Below are 21,794 nucleotides of genomic sequence, written 5' to 3'. Positions count from 1 at the left end.
ATTAATGCGAATATATGAGATTAATGAGGATACAAAGTGCTTTAAACACAAAAGGTGTTATTTAACAACTAAGTAGTGTTGCGGAATAATCCTTGTATTTAGGGTCGCTAAACTGGGCTACCAGAAGAACACAGGGTAGGATGGTTATAATAAGCTACTAGTATGTAGAATAGTCTCTCTTTCTGTGTGTCTGTCTCTCACTTACACACACACACACACACACACACACACACACACACTTTCATTTAGCATTCCTACATCCATGAATGGACAGGTGCTGCTTGTTATTTCCTTTTGTGGTCAGTTGGAAATAAAAGTGTTTCCACGCAGCAGCTGTGGCTTTGGTGTTGCTTATGCATGCAAGTTTTTCACAACATATTCATGATGTGATCCTTATAATGCCATTCCATATTATTTCCCCATTTAATCCGGATTTACCATTTGTGCAGATTATTTTACTTAATGGTGTTTTGTTGTTTTTTAAGTGTAAATCCAGATTAAATGGAAAATAATATGGTACAGCATTTTGGTGAGGATGGTGTCATGTGGATGCTGTTCAAAATTTGCATGGATAAGCACCACCAAAGCCACAATAAACAGCCTAGTGGAAGTGCCCTAAGTGTAAAAATTGTGTCCAACCTCCATGGCCTCCCACTCCTGAGGTGACATTAAGCTGTAAAACAGTACAGTTTATAATATCACATCTCCCTCAGGCTTTTCTGCAAGCAGAAAGTTGTACCAGTTGCTCAGGATAAGGAAAAATAGTTGTTCAGGACCGACCTTTTGATGGTTCTTCTGAGAATATGCTAGCCACTTTTTTCCCTGGTTACTGAGTAACCACAGTTGTTCTACAGTCTTCTGCATGAGGTGGTGTGTCTTGAAGGTCTGCTATCCAGGCCGTCTAAATCCCAGTTTCCTTTGCTCTTTTTGAAGGAGAACCATAACTTTTAACACTTATGGCAAAGTTACTTTGTTCATCTTTGCTGTATCAAACAAAACAACATAAAATATTAACAATTTGTTGTTGTTTTTTAAAAGATTCTTAGTAGTTTTCCCGAAATTGCAAATCATCTTGCAGGTATTACCCAACTGCCTGAGAAATTCTGCCCTGTTAGCTACAGCCAGGGCCATCTTAGGGAGATCGGCTGCCGTGGCGCGGCAATCCCTCCGGTGCCCCCGGTGTGCCGCCTCTCCGCCGCCTCCCTCCCGCGCTTGCCGCCCTCGGGAGGGGGTGTGTGCGGGGGATGAGGGGCGTGGCGCTGGAGGGGCGCGGGGCTCTGCGCACCCTTCCAGTGCTCCCGGGACGGGAGGCGAGGGCGGCCAGCTCGCAACCCGCTCGGGAGCAACATGGGCCGCAGCGGCTGCCTGGCTGCCAGTCCGCCCATGGGGGCGGGGGCGGGTTGGGGAGGGGGCGCCCGGTATGCCAGCGGGCTCGCGGGGGCGCCCCTGGGGGACCCGGCGCCCTGGCGCAGCGCGTCACTAGCCCCTATGGATGAGACGGCCCTGGCTACAGCTTTTACTCTCTAGATCAGGAATGGAGTACCTGTTGCGCCCAACACCTATCAGCCCCACCTAGCATGACTAATGTTAAGGGATGGTAGGAGTTGTAATTGAACAATATATGGAAGAGTACAGGCTCCCCAAACCTGCTTTAGATCTGGATAAAAGCTTTAAAAACTCCTGCTGATTCATGTTGGAGCAAGTCTACTAAACTAAGACTTTCTTGTGAATAAACACACATCTGACTACATTAACACATTTTATGTTATACAAGTAGAACTGAGACTGTACTGACTAGAAAAGAAAGTACTATCATCCTGATAACTTTTGGCACAAAACACTTTTAAAAGACTGCTGACAACAATAGATGGGCAATTAGTTCACATTTGAAATGACAAGGAAGTAACATAAAATTTAACCAATTAACTCACATCAATTATTTAACCCCCCCAAAACATTTTAATGGACAAATAGAGTTGTATGTAAAATATATATATACGTTACCATCTGAAAAATATTATTTTGTTTAAATAATCCCAACCTTTCCTTCCCCCAACACTGATATAAAGGTTGTGTTGAGTGTACGTATCTTTCCACCCAGTAAACAGGGTATTGCTTTATCTCTCCATTTATTGCTGAGAAAACATGTATTACCTGCTACATTGACACCAAATTGGGGTGATCATGAAAATACTTCCTCCTCTTTGGATAATCTTTTGTTATAACACTTCCCCTCCCCCCCTTTTTGGTGGGGAAAATAAAATATAGTATGTAAACCAATTATTCAACCAAATTACTTTGATCAGTGGGAACTGACAATTAGTGTTACAGCATCTCAACAGTGAAATCCACACAATAGAGCAGTCTGCTCTGCGAATTAAATGAACATAGTGAATTTATTTTATGCAGCAAGCACAAGAGAGAGAGAGAGAGAGAGAGAGAGAGAAGGATGAATAAAATCAGATTTGTTCAACTGTTTTCTTACTCATTCGGTTCAGCATGTTAGAAGTTAATTGTTTCATTTTTCTAATTGATAGTTAATGTATTGTGACAGCTCTCCTGACAGAGCTCTAGATGACTAATGTCAGCACTTAGAAAATATTCACAGGGGAACCTGCTGATCAGTTAATCAATGGCTCTTAGAAATTTGCCACCCTACCAGCCACTGTTTGGATTGCCGATAGCAGCAGACCAAGTACACATTGGTCAGGCTGTGCTTGTAATGCTGTGTGCCCTTAATTCTTTTAATTCTGCCCCCCCCATAAAATACACACTGTAGGATAGAATGTAAGGCACATACAAAGCAAAGGCACATGACTAGGTTTATTCCCAAAGCTCAAGCACATCATCAGCACTTCCATGAAATAGCTGTGAAGCTGCAAGAGCATTCTGGGTATTGTCATGCAAATGAGAATACCAAGCACACCACTTTGCTTCAAAATTGCTCTGCAGTGACAATTAGCTTTTAAAACAGAAGTAGGTTTTGTCAGACTTAAGCTTGCAACCATAACCCTATACACAGTGTGGAACCGACTTTCAAAGGGGAGGGTAAGGGAAGCATTGAGAAGCCTGCATAACAAATCCCAATTCAACTTTTCTGTGTTCAAATTACCATACAGGGAACTATAAGCTTCCAAGTGCAAGATTTATTCCAATTTAATCATATGGCTGCTACAAAATTGGAAGTCCTTTGTATACACAGAGCTGATCTGTGTGTAATGCTAAGCCAAACAATTGTTTAGTGTGAACGTGTGCGTTTCTGGAGAGAAGATAGTGACCACTGCTCTCCATTCCACTCTTACTGCTTGCTGCACAGCTTGTGACATAAGCCGTGGTTTTGGCTTAGCATGTTCTCCAAACCAAGGCTTGTGGTTTGTGATGCTCCATACAAAACCATGGGCACTCCTGTCCCCTCTTCTACAAAGGCAAAATTCCCTAGATGCACACCCTAATGAAATGTGCTGTGCATGCGTGTGCTGCCAGCCATCTCCACTCTTCCCTACATCCAGCTCTTCTCATTTTCCCTTCCCCGAATTTTCATTTCCCTCGAGACTTGCCATAGATCTACCTCACCATCCTTTCAAAGCATTGTAAGCTTTTTCCTTTGGGCTGGGCTTGGGGGCACCTGAAACTGATAAATGAGCTTTATCCCTTCCCAGACCCTCTGAAACCGCTTTTTAAAAAACCATCTTTAGATGTGGCCAATATGGGCAACTATCGCCCAGTCTCAAATCTTCCATTCTTGGGTGAGGTGATTGAGCGAGTGGCTGCTGAACAACTCCAGGCATGTCTGGAAGAAGTGGATCATTTGGATCCCTTCGAGTCGGGATTCAGGCCTCATCATGGGACTGAAACTGCTTTGGTCGCACTGGTCAATGATCTCTGGCGGGCTAGGGACAAAGGTGAGAGCTGTTTCCTAGTTCTGCCGGATCTCTCAGCGGCTTTTGATACCATCGACCATAACATCCTTCTGGACTGTCTAGAGGGACTGGGAGCTGGGGGCACTGTTAAACAGTGGTTCTGCTCCTTCTTCCTGGGCCGTGTTCAGAAAGTGGTGATGGTGGATGAGTGTTCAGACCCCAGGGCTCTCACTTGTGGGGTGCCTCAGAGTTCTGTCCTCTCCCCCATGCTTTTCAACATCTACATGCAGCCGCTGGGAGAGATCAGGGGGTTTGGGCTGGGTGTTCTTCAGTATGCGGATGATACCCAGCTCTACCTCTCTTTCAAACCAGAACCAGTGAAGGCAGTGAAGGTCCTGTGTGAGTGTCTGGAGGCGGTTGGAGGATGAATGGCGGCTAACAGATTGAGGTTGAATCCTGAGAAGACAGAAGTACTGTTTCGGGGGGGACAGGAGGCGGGCAGGTCTGGAGGATTCCCTCATCCTGAATTGGGTAACTGTGCCCCTGAAGGACCAGGTGTGTAGCCTGGGAGTCATTTTGGACTCACAGCTGTCCATGGAGGCACAGGTCAATTCTGTGTCCAGGGCAGCTGTTTACCTGCTCCATCTGGTATGCAGGCTGAGACCCTATCTGCCCATGGACTGTCTCACCAGAGTGGTGCATGCTCTAGTTATCTCTTGCTTGGACTACTGCAATGCACTCTATGTGGGGCAACCTTTGAAGGTGACCCAGAAACTACAACTAATCCAGAATGCGGCAGCTAGACTGGTGACTGGGAGCGGCTGCTGAGACCACATAACACCGGTCTTGAAAGACCTACATTGGCTCCCAGTACGTTTCTGAGCACAATTCAAAGTGTTGGCCTCAGTCCAGTATACCAGAAGGAGCATCTCCACCTCCATTGTTCTGCCTGGACACTGAGGTTCAGTGCCGAGGGCCTTCTGGCGGTTCCCTCGCTGCGAGAAGCCAAGTTACAGGGAACCAGGCAGAGGGCCTTCTCGGTAGTGGCACCCGCCCTGTGGAATGCCCTCCCACCAGATGTCAAAGAGAAAAACAACTACCAGACTTTTAGAAGACATCTGAAGGCAGCCCGGTTTAGGGAAGCTTTTAATGTTTAACAGACTATTGTATTTTAATATTTTGTTCGAAGCCGCCCAGAGTGGCTGGGAAAATTAATTAATTAATTAATTAATCAATTAATTTTTTTATTATTATTAGTATTATTATTATCTCTACCTAGTATGTGTTATGATGGGGAGGTCTGCAGCTCAGTAGTAGCACGTCAGCATTGTATGTAGAAGGCCCCAGGTTTAATCCCTAGGATCTCCAGGCAGGACTTGGAGAGACCCCTGTCTGAAACCCTGGAGTGCCACTGTCAATAACTGTTCCTATAATATGTTTCTTTCCCCATCATAACTGCCTATTTCTTCTGTATGCTTTTAAAGAATCGTTGTTTACTTTAAACCTTTTTTAGAATGAAGTGAAATAAAGAAGTGCTTAGATAGTACTAGCACCTATGAGAGGATGGATATTCTAATAAGTCAGTCCCAACCCCAATAGGTCTGTGTTTATGTTCTTGTGTTGTACTATTGATTTATAAGGAAATAATAGATTATCACTTCCATTCACAACAGCAAAAAAAAATAACTCATTTATTTGTTTAAATTAACTGTTAAGAGGTGTAGTAGCATTTGAGACGCAAAGAAAACAGTGATTTCGTTGACCACCTTTATGCTGCTGTGATGTCCTCTAGCTAAAAATGAAAAATTGCCATTTGAATCAAAGAAAAGGAGAAATCTACAATATATATTGTTTAACTAGAACTCTAGGCGACCAGTTGATCAAACAGAACATATTAAAATTGCTGGCTCAGTTTTGGGCATTCACAGACTTAATTGGCAGTCCCTTTGCCCTCTTGCACTTAAGCCTGTAGCTTCCTTTGTTTACAGGCATGATGTAAAGTGACAGTAGCTGAGGTTTCCTAAAAAGGAAGCATGCAGTATGACAGACCCATCTGTGACTGCCTTCTGAAACAAAAATGCCCAATTCTGTCATTACTGCCTTTTGTTTCTGCACAATGCTTTCCATGTGACTGTTTTGTGAACGCTTGCTGGTAGAGTCCATAAGCTACAATTTATCTCACTCCTTGCCTTATTGTGCCCCTTTCCCCCAGTTATCATACTTGCTTCCTTGCCAATTCATGCTCTTCTCCAGCTTTCCATTAAACCTACAAATGCTCCTAGCAATCCTTCACGTTACAGAAATGCACACCTAACATGTGCTATATGGATTGTGGATCAAAACTAAACTGCAAAAAAGCATTTCATCAGTTACAAGGACGTAAGTGTACGATTTGTGTTAAGATCCAGAATCCATAAACCTGCAACAATTTTATTATATTGGTGTCAGTTTTCATTATTTTCATGAATGGGTGTTCCCTGCTTAATGCACAGTATTTGCATCTGATGTACCAAATAGTTTAAACACAGTTTGTTTAAATGCTTTATAAATTTATATTCAAATTTATCAGAAATAATTCTATTTGAAATCACATAGGACTAAGTACATTTACTGTAAAATACATTTGAGTTGAAATGCCTGAACCAGCTCATTAATCTACAGATCTGCAATATAATTTTAGTTGTGTTTTTAAGGGAGTAGTGGGGGGGGGACCTTGTTTCATTGTGGTAGATGTTGGTTTTAGTGAGAAATTGTTTAGAGAATCAAAGCATAAGCTTTCTTTAGCAAAACAAACTCAGGAATGCATGGGGTGAGCTGTCAATACCTTGTATTCTTCTGTTGTCTGATGTTGCAAGAGTATTTCTTGGAAAGAAAGGCAACCGGAAGCGTTTTGTAGTTCAGAGGTTAAGAACAGCACCTTAAATTCTACCGGGGAAAAATGCTTTTCTGTGAGTGCAGGACACACACAAACAATACCTGTGTTCTTTTCAGTGTGAAGTTCTTCTGTTTATAAGTGGGCAGCCATATTGTCTCATATAGTCAGCCCTGATGGTTATACTGACAAATACATTGATGTGAACCATCATTTACTTAATAAAGGAACTGTAAACAGGGAGGAGACGGTAGTTTCCCAGCCTCTCAGCTCAGTCTTCTAGTGGCAACTGCTTCTGGGCAAGGGATATATAGTGCCTTAAAGGTGTTTGCAATCCCCATATTGCACAGTTGGGTCCTAAATACAACACCAAGTTTATACTGAAGTTCAGTACAATCCAGTGCTGCTGAATAACATTCATGCATTTCAATACAACTTGCTGAGGAAGCCTCATGGAAATAGAATCATAGAATTATAGAGTTGGAATGAACTGATGTCTTGCAACAGTTTTATTTGGTGGATTGGATTGGATCCCTTGTTTGATGCTAGCTTCTAGTTTTGCAAATGTGGAGGTTTCAGGTGCACTTTCAAGGGTCAAATTGGGCATAGGGCAGAAAATCTGTGATAAGAGTTTGTTTAATAATTGGAGCTGCAAGGAGGAGGAGGAAGGGAAAGATCCACTGCGTGAAATGGCCTTCCTTTCACACAGCTTTGAATAAAATGCATTACATATTATGGTTCTTCATAGACATTGCTAAATTTATAGAATGATAACCCACACCCAATAAAAGACAGTTTCAAAGTACACAAGGACTCGAATACTGGGAAATGGTTCAGTTTCCGGGGCATGTTGCCTACCACTTCAGTGAGTTGGACTTTGTTCTGAAGAAGCTGTGCATGGGTTCAAACAGCTTCCCTTCTTCAACAGGACTATAGTCATTACTTCATGGAATTCAGGTGGTCATAGTTCATGTGATGAGGACTACTGCACAGGGGACTGACAGGACCACCCAGACTTGTTGAACAAGATGCAGCAAACTGGAAACAACAAAGGGCACTTTAAAAACACAGACACACTTGTTAGAGGTAACATGTCTGCCTGCTATGGTCAACTGAAATCCCTGCTATGTGCGACCATCTCCGTTTAATTTTTTTTTTTAAGGCACTGACTTTAGTAGAAACATACTATTAAATAGTTTTTAAAAGAATGTCATTATTAACAAATGTGTTTAAGGACTACATTTCAGAGACTGGCAGTGAAAAGACATGACAAGCTGGCAAGGATTGCTCACCACTCATATTAGAGAATCAGCTCCCCTTTCTCCATTGAGTGGCAGCTACTCCTAAAGGTTTGTCAGGTAGTAAGACAAGGCAATGAAGTGCCACACTTTGGGGCATGCTTTTAGTTCAGAAACATACTATTGGGAAAAGTTAATTGGGTACAGTCATATCTCAAGTTGCATACGCTCCATGTTGCGTAAGTTCGACTTACGGACCTCCGCGACCCGGAAGTCCTCACCGGAGCATGCGCAGAAGTGCAAAAACGTGCGAACTTCCAGGTTTTTTGTTTGGGGGGGGCGTTCGTGTTAAGCACGCCCGTGTTATGTAGCACGATCCGGAACGGGTCGCATGCATAACATGGGGTACCACTGTAGTTACTGCAGCAAAATGCGTCTTGTTTCTCAGTATCAAATCAGTTTTTTTAATATCCTCCTTCAGGAACCTAAGGACTAATTCACAAGTGCATGTACATCATTGGGTTACTCAGTACATAGCAGAGTGTGGGAACTGCATCAATTTAGAATGTGATGTCTGAGATCATGTTTTTATATGAAAGCTCTTTATGGTTCTTCTCCCCTGCCTCTTGGATTGTTTAATAATAACAACAACTAGAAAGCACAATCCTTGAATGCTGAACACACTTATATGATTTTTTAAAATATATTTATTTTGCAATTATCACTCCTATTTGCTGTGAAAACTAGGGTTGCCATATTTCAAAAAGTGAAAATTCGGACACAAAAGTGTTGGTGTTTTTAAGTTTGGCCCTAAACTTCCATACATCCGGATTTTCCCAGACATTTCGGCGATTTCTGCCCAGACACTGTTTATGGCTATGTCAAAGGCATATTTTTTTTCTAGTTTCAATTTCAGTTAACCTGTCCCAATTTTCCCTCATCTAGATTAAACAAGTAATTCTATTCTTAAAACCTGTTTCAGGATTGAGTTGGAAGACAGTTGCATTTGGGATTCAATAAGCAAGGAATACCGGCACTCTTTGCTGTAGAAGGGATAAGCAAAATTCATCCTTAGGTATAAGATTTCAAATGTTAGAAAATTAAAATAACTGTATAAACCACAACAAAATAAAATTCATAATAATATCGCAGATTCGAACCGCCGACCTTCTGATCAGCAAGCCCAAGAGGCTTGTGCCCCTAAAAAAAACCATTATTGTCCTCTCTGATCCATTCTAACCCACTCTGTGAAATTTGTCCTGTGGAAGTGTTGCAAGATATGCAGGTTGGATAAGCATTTATAGATTTAATCTTGATCTAGACAAATATCAATGGTGGGAGGTATTGTTGATCTAGAAGTTGGTGGGTTTTTTGTCGTGTTCCTCCTCTAAGAGCAAATGCTCTGTCTTTCTGTTGCTTCAAACCTAGGAAGTATCTATGGCCAGGCATACTCTTTATCTGCTTTGGGCAGATACATCAGCAATGGCTGTTCTTAAACAAGGATGATCAGTCATCTGGTAACAACTGTCTCAGAATGCAATTGTCTGTCTGTTTGCAGAAAACAGTGAGAGGGAACATATAACACCTATGCAGAAAGATCTATACGTAGGCTTGCAATATGTTTCTGGGTACAAGTCAAGCTGCTAACACCTTGAACAGCTTGGGCCTAGTATGCTTTGAATAACTTTCCCTTCCATTATTTCCTTGGGCACTTAAATCAAAGATATAATAATACATGGTAACGTGCTTCCATTTATAAACAAGGCATAGATACTGAACTCACCCCTACTCTAAGTGCTGGTGTTAGGTAGCAAGTTGAGACAGGGCATTGTTGGTGGTGACACCCTTCTTACAGAAGTGCCTTCCTAGAGATGTTTAGCAGGCCTGTTTGGTTCTAGATTATAGGTTGGCTCAGGCCTCCCAGTTTCAGCTGACATTGAATGAGGCATGAATTTTATTCCAGTCTTACTTAATTGTTTTATTACTAATGGCTGCTATATTATTTTATGGTATTTTTTTTAAAAAAAATGAATTAATTTTCTTATTCTGACAAGATTTTATATTGTCATTTGACCCTGGACTATTTAAAGTGTGTCAAATAAATAAATGATTTTAGTAACATCAAAGCAATGAAATTTGACCCAAATGAATCAACAGAAGAGCTTCTATTAAAGGAAATTAAAGGAGTCAAGGTTTAATACCCTGGCCTTTCTTTATGCCTCACAATAACTACTGTATGAAGTGGCCCTTTGTTGCCATATATCCTTCAGTACAGCTGCAATTACTGTTAAGGCTGAAATCCTAGAAACAATTTCATTAGAGCAAATTCCTGTGAACTTAGTGAGGGTTACTTGTAAGTACACATGCACAGGATTATGCTGTAAGTTTTATTTTCCTTTTTAAAAGTGTGTGTGTGTGTGTGTGTTATCTCTTTAAAATAGTTCACCAATCCTTCACATTCCTTTTATCAGTAACTACTTACAGAATAGTCTCTTCACCTTTTAGCACGGTCCAGAATTAGGCAACATCAAAAATGGATAGACAAGCACACATCTATGAATTTATATCAGTTCTATACTGCTTTCTTCCCCTTATTATGGACATGTTCACATAAATGGGGATGCAACTGATACAGAACAGTTGGGGATTCAATCTTGGAGAACTGACTGGATATCTAAAGGAGGCGGAGGGTAAGACAACATGGGTGCTCTCCGTAGGTTGGGCTCCAGTTCACACCTGGAATAGTCCCAACATCTTCTGGAGGACTCTTTACAGAGTCACCTTCACTGGCTACTCTGATCTACAGCTAGAGATGGTCTGGCTGTCAATGTGGCATAGGGTAATTGTGTTGAGCTAGGACAGGGGAGGCAGAGGTTCAAATACTCAACCAGTCATGACTTTGGCCAGTCATTGTTTCAGCCTAAAGTACATCACAGGATTGCTGAGAGGGTTAAACTACTGGAGTAGGGTAAAAATATATAGGCCCCCCTGAGTTCATTGGAGGAAGGGTGGGATGAAAACAATGATAAACAATTGTTTGGGTAATCTGAGATCACTATACACATTGTACTGAAGTATGATTATGCCAATATGTGATTAAAAACCTGAACAGTGGACTAGCAATACCAACCCATCCAAATAATTTGAAGCAGAAGATATTCTTAAACTCTATGGAGAACAGCAGCCTGTGCTGTTTACATGCGAAATGTTTAAAAGTCTTCCACAAAAGGGGGCTCAACCCTATACTCTGAGGAGTACTGTCCTTGAAGTTGCTTGGGAGCACAATGATCAGAACTTATTGCTGATGTTTTCTAAGCATTTAGTGGCAGCCTTTTGATAGTGGAGTGACCTCTACGACTATCTCTAAACATTTTCAATTTACAGGCTCAAGAATTTTTGCTGTCTTTGACTCTCATTCTTTTGAAGGGGTCAGCCCTTTGCGAATTTGCCACAAGAAAGAAAGATCTTAAAATGCCCTGTAGACATGACTAGCTTAATAGGAGTATAGTGGCAAAAAGCACACAACATACAATATGTTTTAATATTTATAGACAAAATTCACATTGTTTTAAGTGTACACAAGCAGCTGCTGTCATTTGGCTGTGAGCAGATGTTAGACCTCCAAAAGCATCGCTGATAATTAAAATACTAACAGTTAGTGTTTTACCCCAGCTGCAGGTTCTGTTTACTGTAAATCTGATTTTAATGGTGCCTCTGTGCAGTTGTTGAATAGTGGTTTGTTTTCCACCATACATAAGAAAGTGTCTGCAATGAAGACAAATGGTTATTTCCTATAATTTGCTCTGGAAAGATATGACAATACATGGTAACGTGCTTCCATTTATAAACAAGGCATAGATATGACTAGCAAGTTATGACAGTAATCGTTTTTAGTGCACTAACAAGAAAATGTAACTAGGCAAGTTAAATATAAGACCCCAAAATTCTCAGTTGGATCACTTGGAGACTATGATACAATTTTGCCAATTAAGGTATTAGTTTTTGTTGTTATTACTATCAATTATTTACATAGTAATGTTGGTGTATGTGGTGGTAGACAGACCAACGTAAACAACAACAGAAGGTCTTTTTGTAAATCTGTTGAGGGCAGAGTTTATCTCCTTGGATACAGTATGCATGCTGAATATAAAGGTAAAGGGACCCCCGACCGTTAGTTCCAGTCACGGATGACTCTGGGGTTGCGGCGCTCATCTCTCTTTACTGGCCGAGGGAGCCGGCATACAGCTTCCGGGTCATGTGGCCAGCATGACGAAGCCGCTTCTAGCAAACCAGAGCAGCGCACGGAAACGCCGTTTACCTTCCTGCCAGAGCGGTACCTATTTATCTACTTGCACTTTGTCGTGCCTTCGAACTGCTAGGTTGGAAGGAGCAGGGACCGAGCAACGGGAGCTCACCCCGTCATGGGGATTCGTACCGCCAACCTTCTGATCGGCAACCCCTAGGCTCTGTGGTTTAGATCACAGTGCCACTCGCGTCCCATGCTTAATATACTGGTGTAGTATAGAACTGTCTTCTTCCTCCTTGGTTGGCCCTGCCTCATATGCACACTAGGGCTGAATTCAATCAGCATTTTTATTCAGTTTTCCTGGTGTTTCCTTATTCTTTCATTTTCATGTTTTAGAAGATCTTTCACACGATATAAAAGCCACTTCTGGAAGCCTAGTAGAATCTTGTGGAAGCATTCCACTCATTTCGGTATTAATTGCTTCCAGAAAAAAATATTCTTCGCAACCCCATTAACCTGGAATATCATGAGACAGTATTTGGGGTGGTATCCCAGCATACTTCTTCCCGCTGTTTAAAATTAAGTGTGGGATGTCAGCATATTGATCAAAAAGCCACAGTTCCATAACGAACATGAAATGCAGTATAAAAGGAAAGTTAGAAACTGGGGGGAAAGCACTAGCATTATAACCTGGAAAATTAATGCAATAATCCCCATATCTGAATGCACCCTCATGGCTATTTACAATGGCGATCCTGTCTGCCTCTGATATAGTCATCTAACCAGTCCTCTCTTTTTCAAGGCCCTGGCCCACAAATTACATAACACTGACAGTAAAGCAAGAACTGTTTCTTGCAAATGGAATCTTAATGTCTCTCCTGTCATGACAAAGTTATGCTTATGTTCTTTGGAGCGTGCAAAGAGGATATGGTGATGTAGCTTTCAGTTTGGCCTTTGGTACTGAAATCCTTTCATTGTTGGAAATCTCTACCAGCCTTTCAATGTTCTACATTGGAGAAAGAGAACCAGTGGCCCTCCAGATGTTGATAGACTCCAGATAGTTTTGAAAATTATCCACATGTCTGTCCTTTCCTCTGGCTGCATAAATTAAGGCACCTGAGCTTGGGGGGTGGGGTAACATGATCCTACGCTTTTAAGGGAGTTTGGTAGAAAAGAGCTTAAACTGGTGCAACAGCAATTTTGCATAATTTTTGGAATAGTCTCCTCATGGTTGCATTTGAAGCAGACACCTATGCATGTTGACTGCATGAGTAAACTGGGTACAGGATAAGCAACTAATAGAGCTGGTGTTGCTTGGCCTCTTCTCATGGGTTCTTGGGGTTAAATTAAGGTCTTATTTCTATTAAACCAACATGCTTTCTACTGCCTTCATGGTTGTTCCATTAACAACCTGGTGCGAAGGATTCTGCCCATGTAGCTTTAATTTCTAGCATGTTTAAAAGCCATTGAGGTGATGTTTATTGGGAAGTCTATTGCTTGCACGGCTTCTAAATAGGAAGCTAGACCATGTGAGAAGTCTACTTTTTCCTTGTACCCAGAAGACCATTGAACAACTTTGAAAGCAAAGACAACCACAATAGGAAAGGTCCATGTGTGTATAAGGAGTTTGGGGAAAGAGTTCCACATTATTTCAACTTATCTCCAGTGTATTCCTGTATTGCAGGGTTATTGCAGGGGGTTAGACTAGATGAGCCTTGGGGTCCTTTCCAATTCTACAATTCTATGATTCTATGAATGCTCAGGAACTGGTTGTATTATTTCACATAGAGACATGATTAAAAAACCACCCATTAAATGTACAGTTGTTTGGATATCCCTCCAACCACAGGACAGGATTTCTATTTCACTTCACCAGTCATGATAGCCACAGATTGTTGACCATTGTCTCCTTTAAATATATAGGGGCAGGGGAGATCAGCTGTTCTGTTTAGATAGCTGGAGAAAAGGAGATGACTGGCTTTCCTACGTGACATATGGTGCTAGGTTTGGGGGTGAGCTTTTGGGCAAGGGAAAATATCACCACCGTTATTTCTGTGGATTGTCCTGAAACACAGCCATTCTAAATGAAATTAATTTTTGTAGATGTAAATGGTTTTCATAGTTTTAATGACCATAGAGCACAAAAATGGCATTATTTCTGCTTCTTACAATCCTTCATATAAAATCTTAGAAAAACATATTTAGAAGAATAAACAAGGTCATCACCACCTTTTTAAGAATGTTATATGAACTAACACTTGGTGCATTTCCTTGATTTCATATTGAAGAGTATGTTATGCTTAGTCCAAGCTTATGCCTGTTAAGGGGGGTGTTTTGAAGCAAAAGCAAAGGTTTGCATGCAATATTGTATTAACCCAGACTTTCCTGACATGTTACGCATTTACTGTACTTTTGGAGACGAGTCTTTTTAATGCCATCTTTATCTGCTACACGATGCATGAAATCTACTTTCTGTTTTAGAACTGCAAATGACCCTTGACCCCTTTAGTGGAGACACAATGTGACCTTTCTATTGTCATCAGCTTTCATTCTCTTGAAAATTCTATGAATTTTTATTACAAGTTTTTTTAAACCAAGCTGAGGCTTCAACAAATTACTTGACACAGATGAGATGAAGTTGTTGAAGTAGTGTTAGATAAGTTTTACAGCCAGCATGTGTGCTGCTGAACAGTACAAAGCCAGTGTCCTACAATGTCATACACCAGTAACTGCTGAGCCTACTATTGGATAAATACATCATTTTATGGAACATTGATTGTTCTATAAACCCAATGGAGTATTATGCTCTATGATCAAACCATTTAGATTGTGTGTAGAGCACAGAAAATGCCATATTCAGGATGGTACTAAAAGTGCCATTTGTGTATTTTATGGATGTCATTACAGGGGAAACTTCCCTCTGTAGGCCCTGTTTACTGCAAAAAATTTTAGACTGTAATGACATTTTTCATTCACAACGTATGCCTTCAAGAGAGGGGGCCCTTGTTTTATTTGTTTCATTCGAGTTGACTGCACAAATCCTGTACATTTTAATTAAATGTGAGCTTAACAAAAGAATAAGGTATTTATTCTGGGAGGGTGAGGGGCAGGGAAATGAAGACGGTAACAAAAATAATACAGACACACACCAGAAAGCAGTCTGTCCCTGGGTTCAAAAATGCAGCTATACCTCATTTGTACTCTTTATGAATCACATTAAACAACAAAGCATACCTTGCACTCTCGTTTAGCTAAGTAGGTAGCCTTTAAATATGAATAAAATGTGCAAATATAGATCTAATACGCTGAAATATTTGACATTTTTAGATTTTGAAAAAAGAATAGCTTAAAATGTCAGTTGATAAATAAGGAATCTGTTGAAAATACAGAATTCTTGGAAAGAAACCAATTCTGTGATCATGGTACCTGTAGATATGAAACACCTCTATGGGGTTCTCTCCCCCTTTGGTTAGCATTGTTGCATCATTGTATTTTGTCAGTTTATAATGTATTTCTGTTCATTTTCACTTTTTAATGACAGGCCATCAGCAGCAAGTACAGCTTTGTAATATTAATACGTTTATGCAGTTAAGTTTTATATTTTGGCATGGCAAATATTTCCTATTCTCTTCCCCTGTCTCCACCAACACTGCCCCCAAATAAAATGTTAAAATGCAAGATTTTTGTAATACAGCTTTACTTGATATTGCATTTGGAATGGTGATGTTTATAACTAAAGTAAAAATACAATAAATGTGTTGACTAGGAAGGTTAAAAATACTTCTTGCCACAACTAACCCTCAAAACACACCTTTAAAATTGCATATTTCCTCTATTAGATTCAGTCTTTTCAAAACAAAGGAAATCCATTCAATTCCACATATTACATTTACCATGAAGATCACTAAAATTGAAGTTGATGTTCCCAATAAATTTTTGGTCCAGTTAAAATTTAAACTTACAGTACAGATTCCCATTAGTTTAACTGACACTTGAACTTCTACACAGCTCAACATTAATTCATTATAGTTGAAATGGAAGAATCTTCAGTGGGTGAATCTTTTACAATCTGATTGAGGCTGTTACATTTTATAGGATCCATTTTTCAAAGCACTACTGACAGCACTCGAAGTTATTAAATTGCTGAATCAAAAGATGGACCTGCAATCGCATTTATGAACTGTGATGGAATAGCTGGGGTTGCACTGAGCCGAGGTTAAGATGTTGGTGTAGTTAAGCTTCATCACACCCCTTTAGTGACAGCAGTATTTACCCATGTAGTTTACTTTAATGGTCAGGAAGTGGCTTAACTCACCTCCGGATTCAAATAGATTAAGCAAGCAGTCAGAATGGCATAATTATCAGTGCTGCAAGGAATTTACAGGATAACTCAACCCCCACGGGACTTCCCATTCAATTGCCGAGTAAAGACTGGAGATGCATAAATTCACAGATGCAGCATTTACCTCAGAAGCAAAGGAAGGGATGTCTTTCTTTATCTTCTTCCCTTTTTACTTCCTAAATATCACAATCTCATATTGTGTGTGTCCATTGTAAGATTTTGATCTGAAGAATTATTTTGACTGATGGCTACATAAAAATAGGATTTGTGGTGGTGTTTGGATTTGAGACCATATCATTGCAAGGCTCATCTTACATCATGTCAACAAAGCCAGACTCCTGAGAGAATTAATTACGCTGATTCTATTATGAAACACAGATGAGTTCTGATTTTTTTATTTTTATTAATTGTCCCTTTGTGCTGACTTTCTCCAAGTTGGGTGCCTTGAGTATGCTCATGCCCATAGAGACAAACAGTTATAAAAAGACATAGCCCCCATTCTGTGCAGTCCTTCCTTGCCAAAATTTAATTCATCAGTGAGTGCAGGATCAATCATGTTGTATCATTTTGGGGGGGGGACTTTTCAACCATTTAAATTGTTCATTAAGAAAAAGGGAAAGCTTTCTCCTGACTTGAAATCTAAATTTAAGATGGTACGGTACAGAACACAGTTTTCATTGTGATCTTGACTCTTTCAGCTTTAGCAGCAGCCATGGAAATATTTAGCAACTTGAACTACAACTGCATTACATTTAAAATACCATGTCCTAGAACAGGGATGGGGAACCTTTGGCTCAGGGGCCAAATTGAGTCCTTTGTGGGTCTCTGTCTGGCTTTTGTGTCATGGAATTCTACTCAATATTGATCAAGAGCAGAACCTCAATGTATAGTTTGCAGAGTAAAAACTTAAACACGCTGCAGGATTCCCAAAAAATAGACAAGAGGCAATTAATATTTCATCCAGCAGAGCTTCACTGCTACTGAAGGCAAATGAGCATAATGGTCACAAATCCAATACATTCAGCACTGGGGAAAGTATTGGGAACCTCAGGTCCGGAGGCCAAATCTGCCCTTCCAGGCCTCTCTATCTAACACTCCGTGGGCCACACCCCTCCCTGCTTCACACTCCAAATGTTTTAGTTTGGGTAGAATGCTTAGCATTGCACTGGTAAAATGGTGTTTTCCAATTTGTATACAAAACTAGGATATAGATTTTCTTTCAAGCTAAAAGCAGTACAGGTGCCATTATCTCATTCTGATAAAGAGCTCTTTCCTCACAGTTCCCCTTTCCTCCTCCCTGCTCCCGGGGCTTTGTGCTTGGCTTTGAGGTTTATATCCTGGCTTGTTAAACCACAGTTTCTCATGACATCCAAGCCAGGAAACTCTGGTTTCATCATTCACAACATGGCTTGTAATAGTGACGAAACTACACATTTCCTTGCTCAAGTGTCATGTGAACCCATTGTTTAATAAGCCGTACAGTCATACCTCGGGTTACGATAGTTGCGGGTTGTGTTTTTTCACATTACGAACGCGGCAAACCCAGAAGTGTTTACTTCCGGGTTTCGCTGCGCGCGCATGCACATAACCATTCTGTGCATGCGCAATATTGCCGCTCGGGTTGCGGACTTTTTGGGGTGCGAACAGCACCCCGGAACGGATCGTGTTCACAACCCAAGGTACCACTGTATTAGAAGTGCCAACACTGGGCACATGAGAGGAGGTGGGTAGAGGAGCAACAAGGGGGAATTTCATTTATTATACTACCTTTAATTCAAGGAGCTCAAGACAGCATACATGGTTCTCCCCTTATTTCATCCCAACAACATAGGTATATGCTTTATTCTGGGGTTGATAAACCATGGGCCATTGGCTTGAAATTGTGACAGCTGGGCCAATGTATTTCCTTTTAGAAATAAACACAACAGATAACTGAAACTTACTGAAATCAATGTCATTAATAACGTCGTTCCTTTTTGAAGCCACTGTGGCTATGGTATGTATTACTACAGTTGGAAAGATTTCAAATTCCCGAGCAACTTGAATAAAAAGATAGTTTTCTAATAATGACTGGGTGTTTTTTATTATTAAATTCAGTGCTGTTTCAGTGCCTAAGATTTAAGTTTCATTTGCCAGAATGTAATCGGTTAAAAAAAGCAAAATATAGAAATATGGCTGCCTGCTGTTCTTTAAAAAATCTTTATCTTTTATTATGGTGATAAAATGCTGTCCATGATAGGTCTCAAGACTCACACTCTGATGAGTCTGGTCCAGACCCCTTAATGTAGATACAGCCTTTAGAAATCTCCTTTATAGATCTCAGAACGGTCACTGATGAAAGCAGGTTTCTGAACACAGTGGACTCAACAGGGCTCTTTGTATTGCTTCATCTTGTGTTTCTGGATATTCACTTTGGAAATAATGATATAGTATTTATTTGGACCTGTACTTAAATTCTTGGTTTAATTTGCAATTTAGATCCCCAGTTTAGATTTTCCCAATTTTCATCTTTAAACCAACCTTTTTTCTTTTCTTTTCTTTTTAGGCATAGTTTCTAAGTCATACGAATGCCGGCTGAAGGGTCAGGGAGCTACATTTGTCGAAACCACCAGCCCTTTCACCACTGCAGCCCTGGATGAAATTTCTCCAATTAAAGATAAGTCACTTCATGATGGCAGAAGACACTTGCAATCCACTGAACAAGTTCAGCAGGTGATTATTATTCAAGGATATGACAGCGATTTTGCAATTGATGCCTCAGTGGAGGAAACCGCAGCAGCTACGCTTCAGACTTTGGCAATGGCTGGCCAAGTGGCACGGGTTGTCCATATTACGGAAGATGGACAAGTTATAACCACAAGTCAAAATGGCTCTCATGTGAGCACTATGATTCCAGGGCAAATACTCACTGAACAACTGTCGGATGGGAAGACACAAGTTGTGGTTGTTGAAGGTTCTCTAGGAGCAAATGATATTGAAGATGCTGTTTCCATAGGAACAGCACCATCCCCTGGTAATACCATGGTTCAACAGATAATGCAACAAGAAATTTTAGAACCACCTGATGTAACTAGAGTACACCCACCTGAGTCTGCCTCAGCACTAGACGCCTTGCTTTGTGCTGTAACAGAGCTTGGTAAAGCAGAGAACAAAGCAGAACTCATTGACAGGGCACAATTTTGTCACAAAGAAGCATTACAAATGTCAAATCCAGAAGCAGACATTGTTTGTAATGACACTACGGCACAGGAAACACAAATGTTCCATGAAGCTCAAGAGACCGAGGAAGAGCGAGAACCCATGGAAGTAGTAACGCAGGTTGTGCACCCATCTACCATAATTGCATCTCAGGAGAGAGCTCAGGTCACCTTCAAGAAGATGGTTGAAGGAGTGCTCCAGTTTGCTGTGTGTGATACAGCTGCAGCTGATCAACTGATAAAAGAAGGTGTCACTCAGGTTATTGTGAATGAGGAAGGAACTGTGCATATGGTGGCTAGAGAAGGTTCTCAGATAATAATGCAAGAAGCTGGCAGTCATGCCCTAAGTGTCCGAAGTGAACACATGGACCTGGTTGAGTCTGATGGAGAAATTTCACAAATCATTGTCACAGAGGAAATTGCTCAAGCCATGGTTCAAGATTCTAACACCAATTTCTCTGATGGTCCAACCCATTACATTGTAACAAGATTACAACAGGAGATTGAGGATGATTCTGGAGTATACTCACATGTGATAAAGACAGATGAGCAGCAAGAGATTGTGCAAACTGGCACTGTTATAAATTCCAACAATGTATGTGATGGAAATGCTGAACACCTAGCTAGTATGGTAATTTTTACAGAAGATTGCTCACAAACAGCTATTATCCAGGGCCAAAGAGATAACAATGAACTACAAGAAGCATGAAAAAACTCTGTCTTTATGGGTTTGATAAAAGACAACATTGAACATTTAGTGACATGATATTTTATGTTTAATTTGTAAAGCATTATTTAATGGTCTTTGTCCATCCAGGTACTCAACACATTTGTGCGAAGTTAGCAAGAGCAGCTGGGAATGCTAAACAGAAAGGGAATTGTCCATTTTTGCATAACTAATGTTGTAATTTCAGTACAAATATTGGTAGGTTTACAAAATAAAATTAAAACACCAAAGGTATCAATTTAATTCTCTTCATTAGTTTGGTTTATTTTGTTTGCCAGTTCATTGCATTATGACATAGTAGACTTATGTCTTTCTTGTGATTAATTATATTAAACTTGACTTGTATGTATTTGCATATGGAGAGCAAACTAATATACACGCACCCATATTACCTAGTTGAGCCACACACTGACAATTTGTAAATTGAAGTTGGATTCTACATATGCAATCATTTCACATTCACAAATTGCTCAGGCATTCCAAATAACCCAGTTATTCCTACTCAAAATACAGTGTTTCCAATGAAATAATCTCATGACATGTGTTTAACTCACCTTTCTTTGAATATATTAGGCTTTTTAAACAGCTCCCCCCCCCATTTGACTTCAGTCAATCCTCCAAGATCAAAACTTAACTAAAACCTCTGTTAAAGTATTCACAAAAGAACCGGTTGATTCAGAAAGGCCTTAACTTTTATATACAGTAATGACTTCATTTGAAATCTTTATTCAGTGTTTTTTTTAAACTAATAGAGCTTCACATATCTACAATTCTGCAGTTCATTTTGTGAATGACTTTTGGAAACTTTAGATAACGTTTCTTCTATATAAAATTCTGCCATTGACCTTAACAAGTGGGAAAGAGTTGATCTGGCATTTATTTATGGATCAGAATGTTGATTATCTAGTTGTGGATAAGTTCTGAGTTTTCAATGCAAGCTCCTGTTGAAAAGATCCAAATGCTTTTGTTTTGTCTAAGAAATCTAAACTATGATATGGATGGGGTTGGGTTGTTTTTTGTTCTTTTTTCAATAAAACGATGGCACTAAAAGGAGTATTGTCATTTTTTAAAAAAATAATAGGCTATCATTTCACACCCAGTGTACTCACCAGAACTTAGTTGAGTTGGGGTGGTCACTATAACCAGGTGTTGGATCTCTACATATTTTTCTCAGTGTCCCAGTGTTTGCGTGGCTGGCTGGGAGGGATGAAGGAATGAAGGAGCTGCAACTATTAGGTGTACTTGTCTTGCTTGTTTTGGTGCAAAGGGTATCAATAAAGCAGAATTCATGTTCAACTTCAGACTGAACTTC

General features: G+C 40.3%; 1 protein-coding gene and 1 long non-coding RNA gene across 3 annotated transcripts in view; one reads left to right on the top strand and one right to left on the bottom strand.

Annotated features, from left to right (window-relative positions):
- The window catches only part of LOC117049820, a 31,677-nt gene extending 30,699 nt beyond the window's left edge, over positions 1-978 (bottom strand). The window contains exon 1 of the long non-coding RNA XR_004427015.1: positions 781-978. This is a non-coding gene — a long non-coding RNA (uncharacterized LOC117049820). The remainder of the gene's footprint in view (positions 1-780) is intronic.
- Positions 1-21,532, top strand: part of ZNF407 (zinc finger protein 407) — a 333,562-nt gene extending 312,030 nt beyond the window's left edge. Inside the window, exon 9 of one of the 2 annotated variants that reach the window (XM_033154794.1) lies at positions 19,104-21,532. In XM_033154794.1, coding sequence (XP_033010685.1) covers positions 19,104-20,464 — 1,361 coding nt within the window. In that variant the 3' untranslated portion in view covers positions 20,465-21,532. Of the gene's footprint in view, positions 1-7,979; positions 8,018-19,103 lie in introns of those variants that run through there. The other variant, XM_033154795.1, reaches the window with a different exon arrangement.
- The last annotated feature ends 262 nt before the right edge of the window (positions 21,533-21,794 follow it).

The sequence above is a fragment of the Lacerta agilis genome, chromosome 7, assembly GCF_009819535.1.
Source record: "Lacerta agilis isolate rLacAgi1 chromosome 7, rLacAgi1.pri, whole genome shotgun sequence".
Lineage (NCBI taxonomy): Eukaryota > Metazoa > Chordata > Lepidosauria > Squamata > Lacertidae > Lacerta > Lacerta agilis.
Note: the sequence above shows the minus strand (reverse complement) of the source record. Positions and strands in the feature narration are given on the sequence as shown.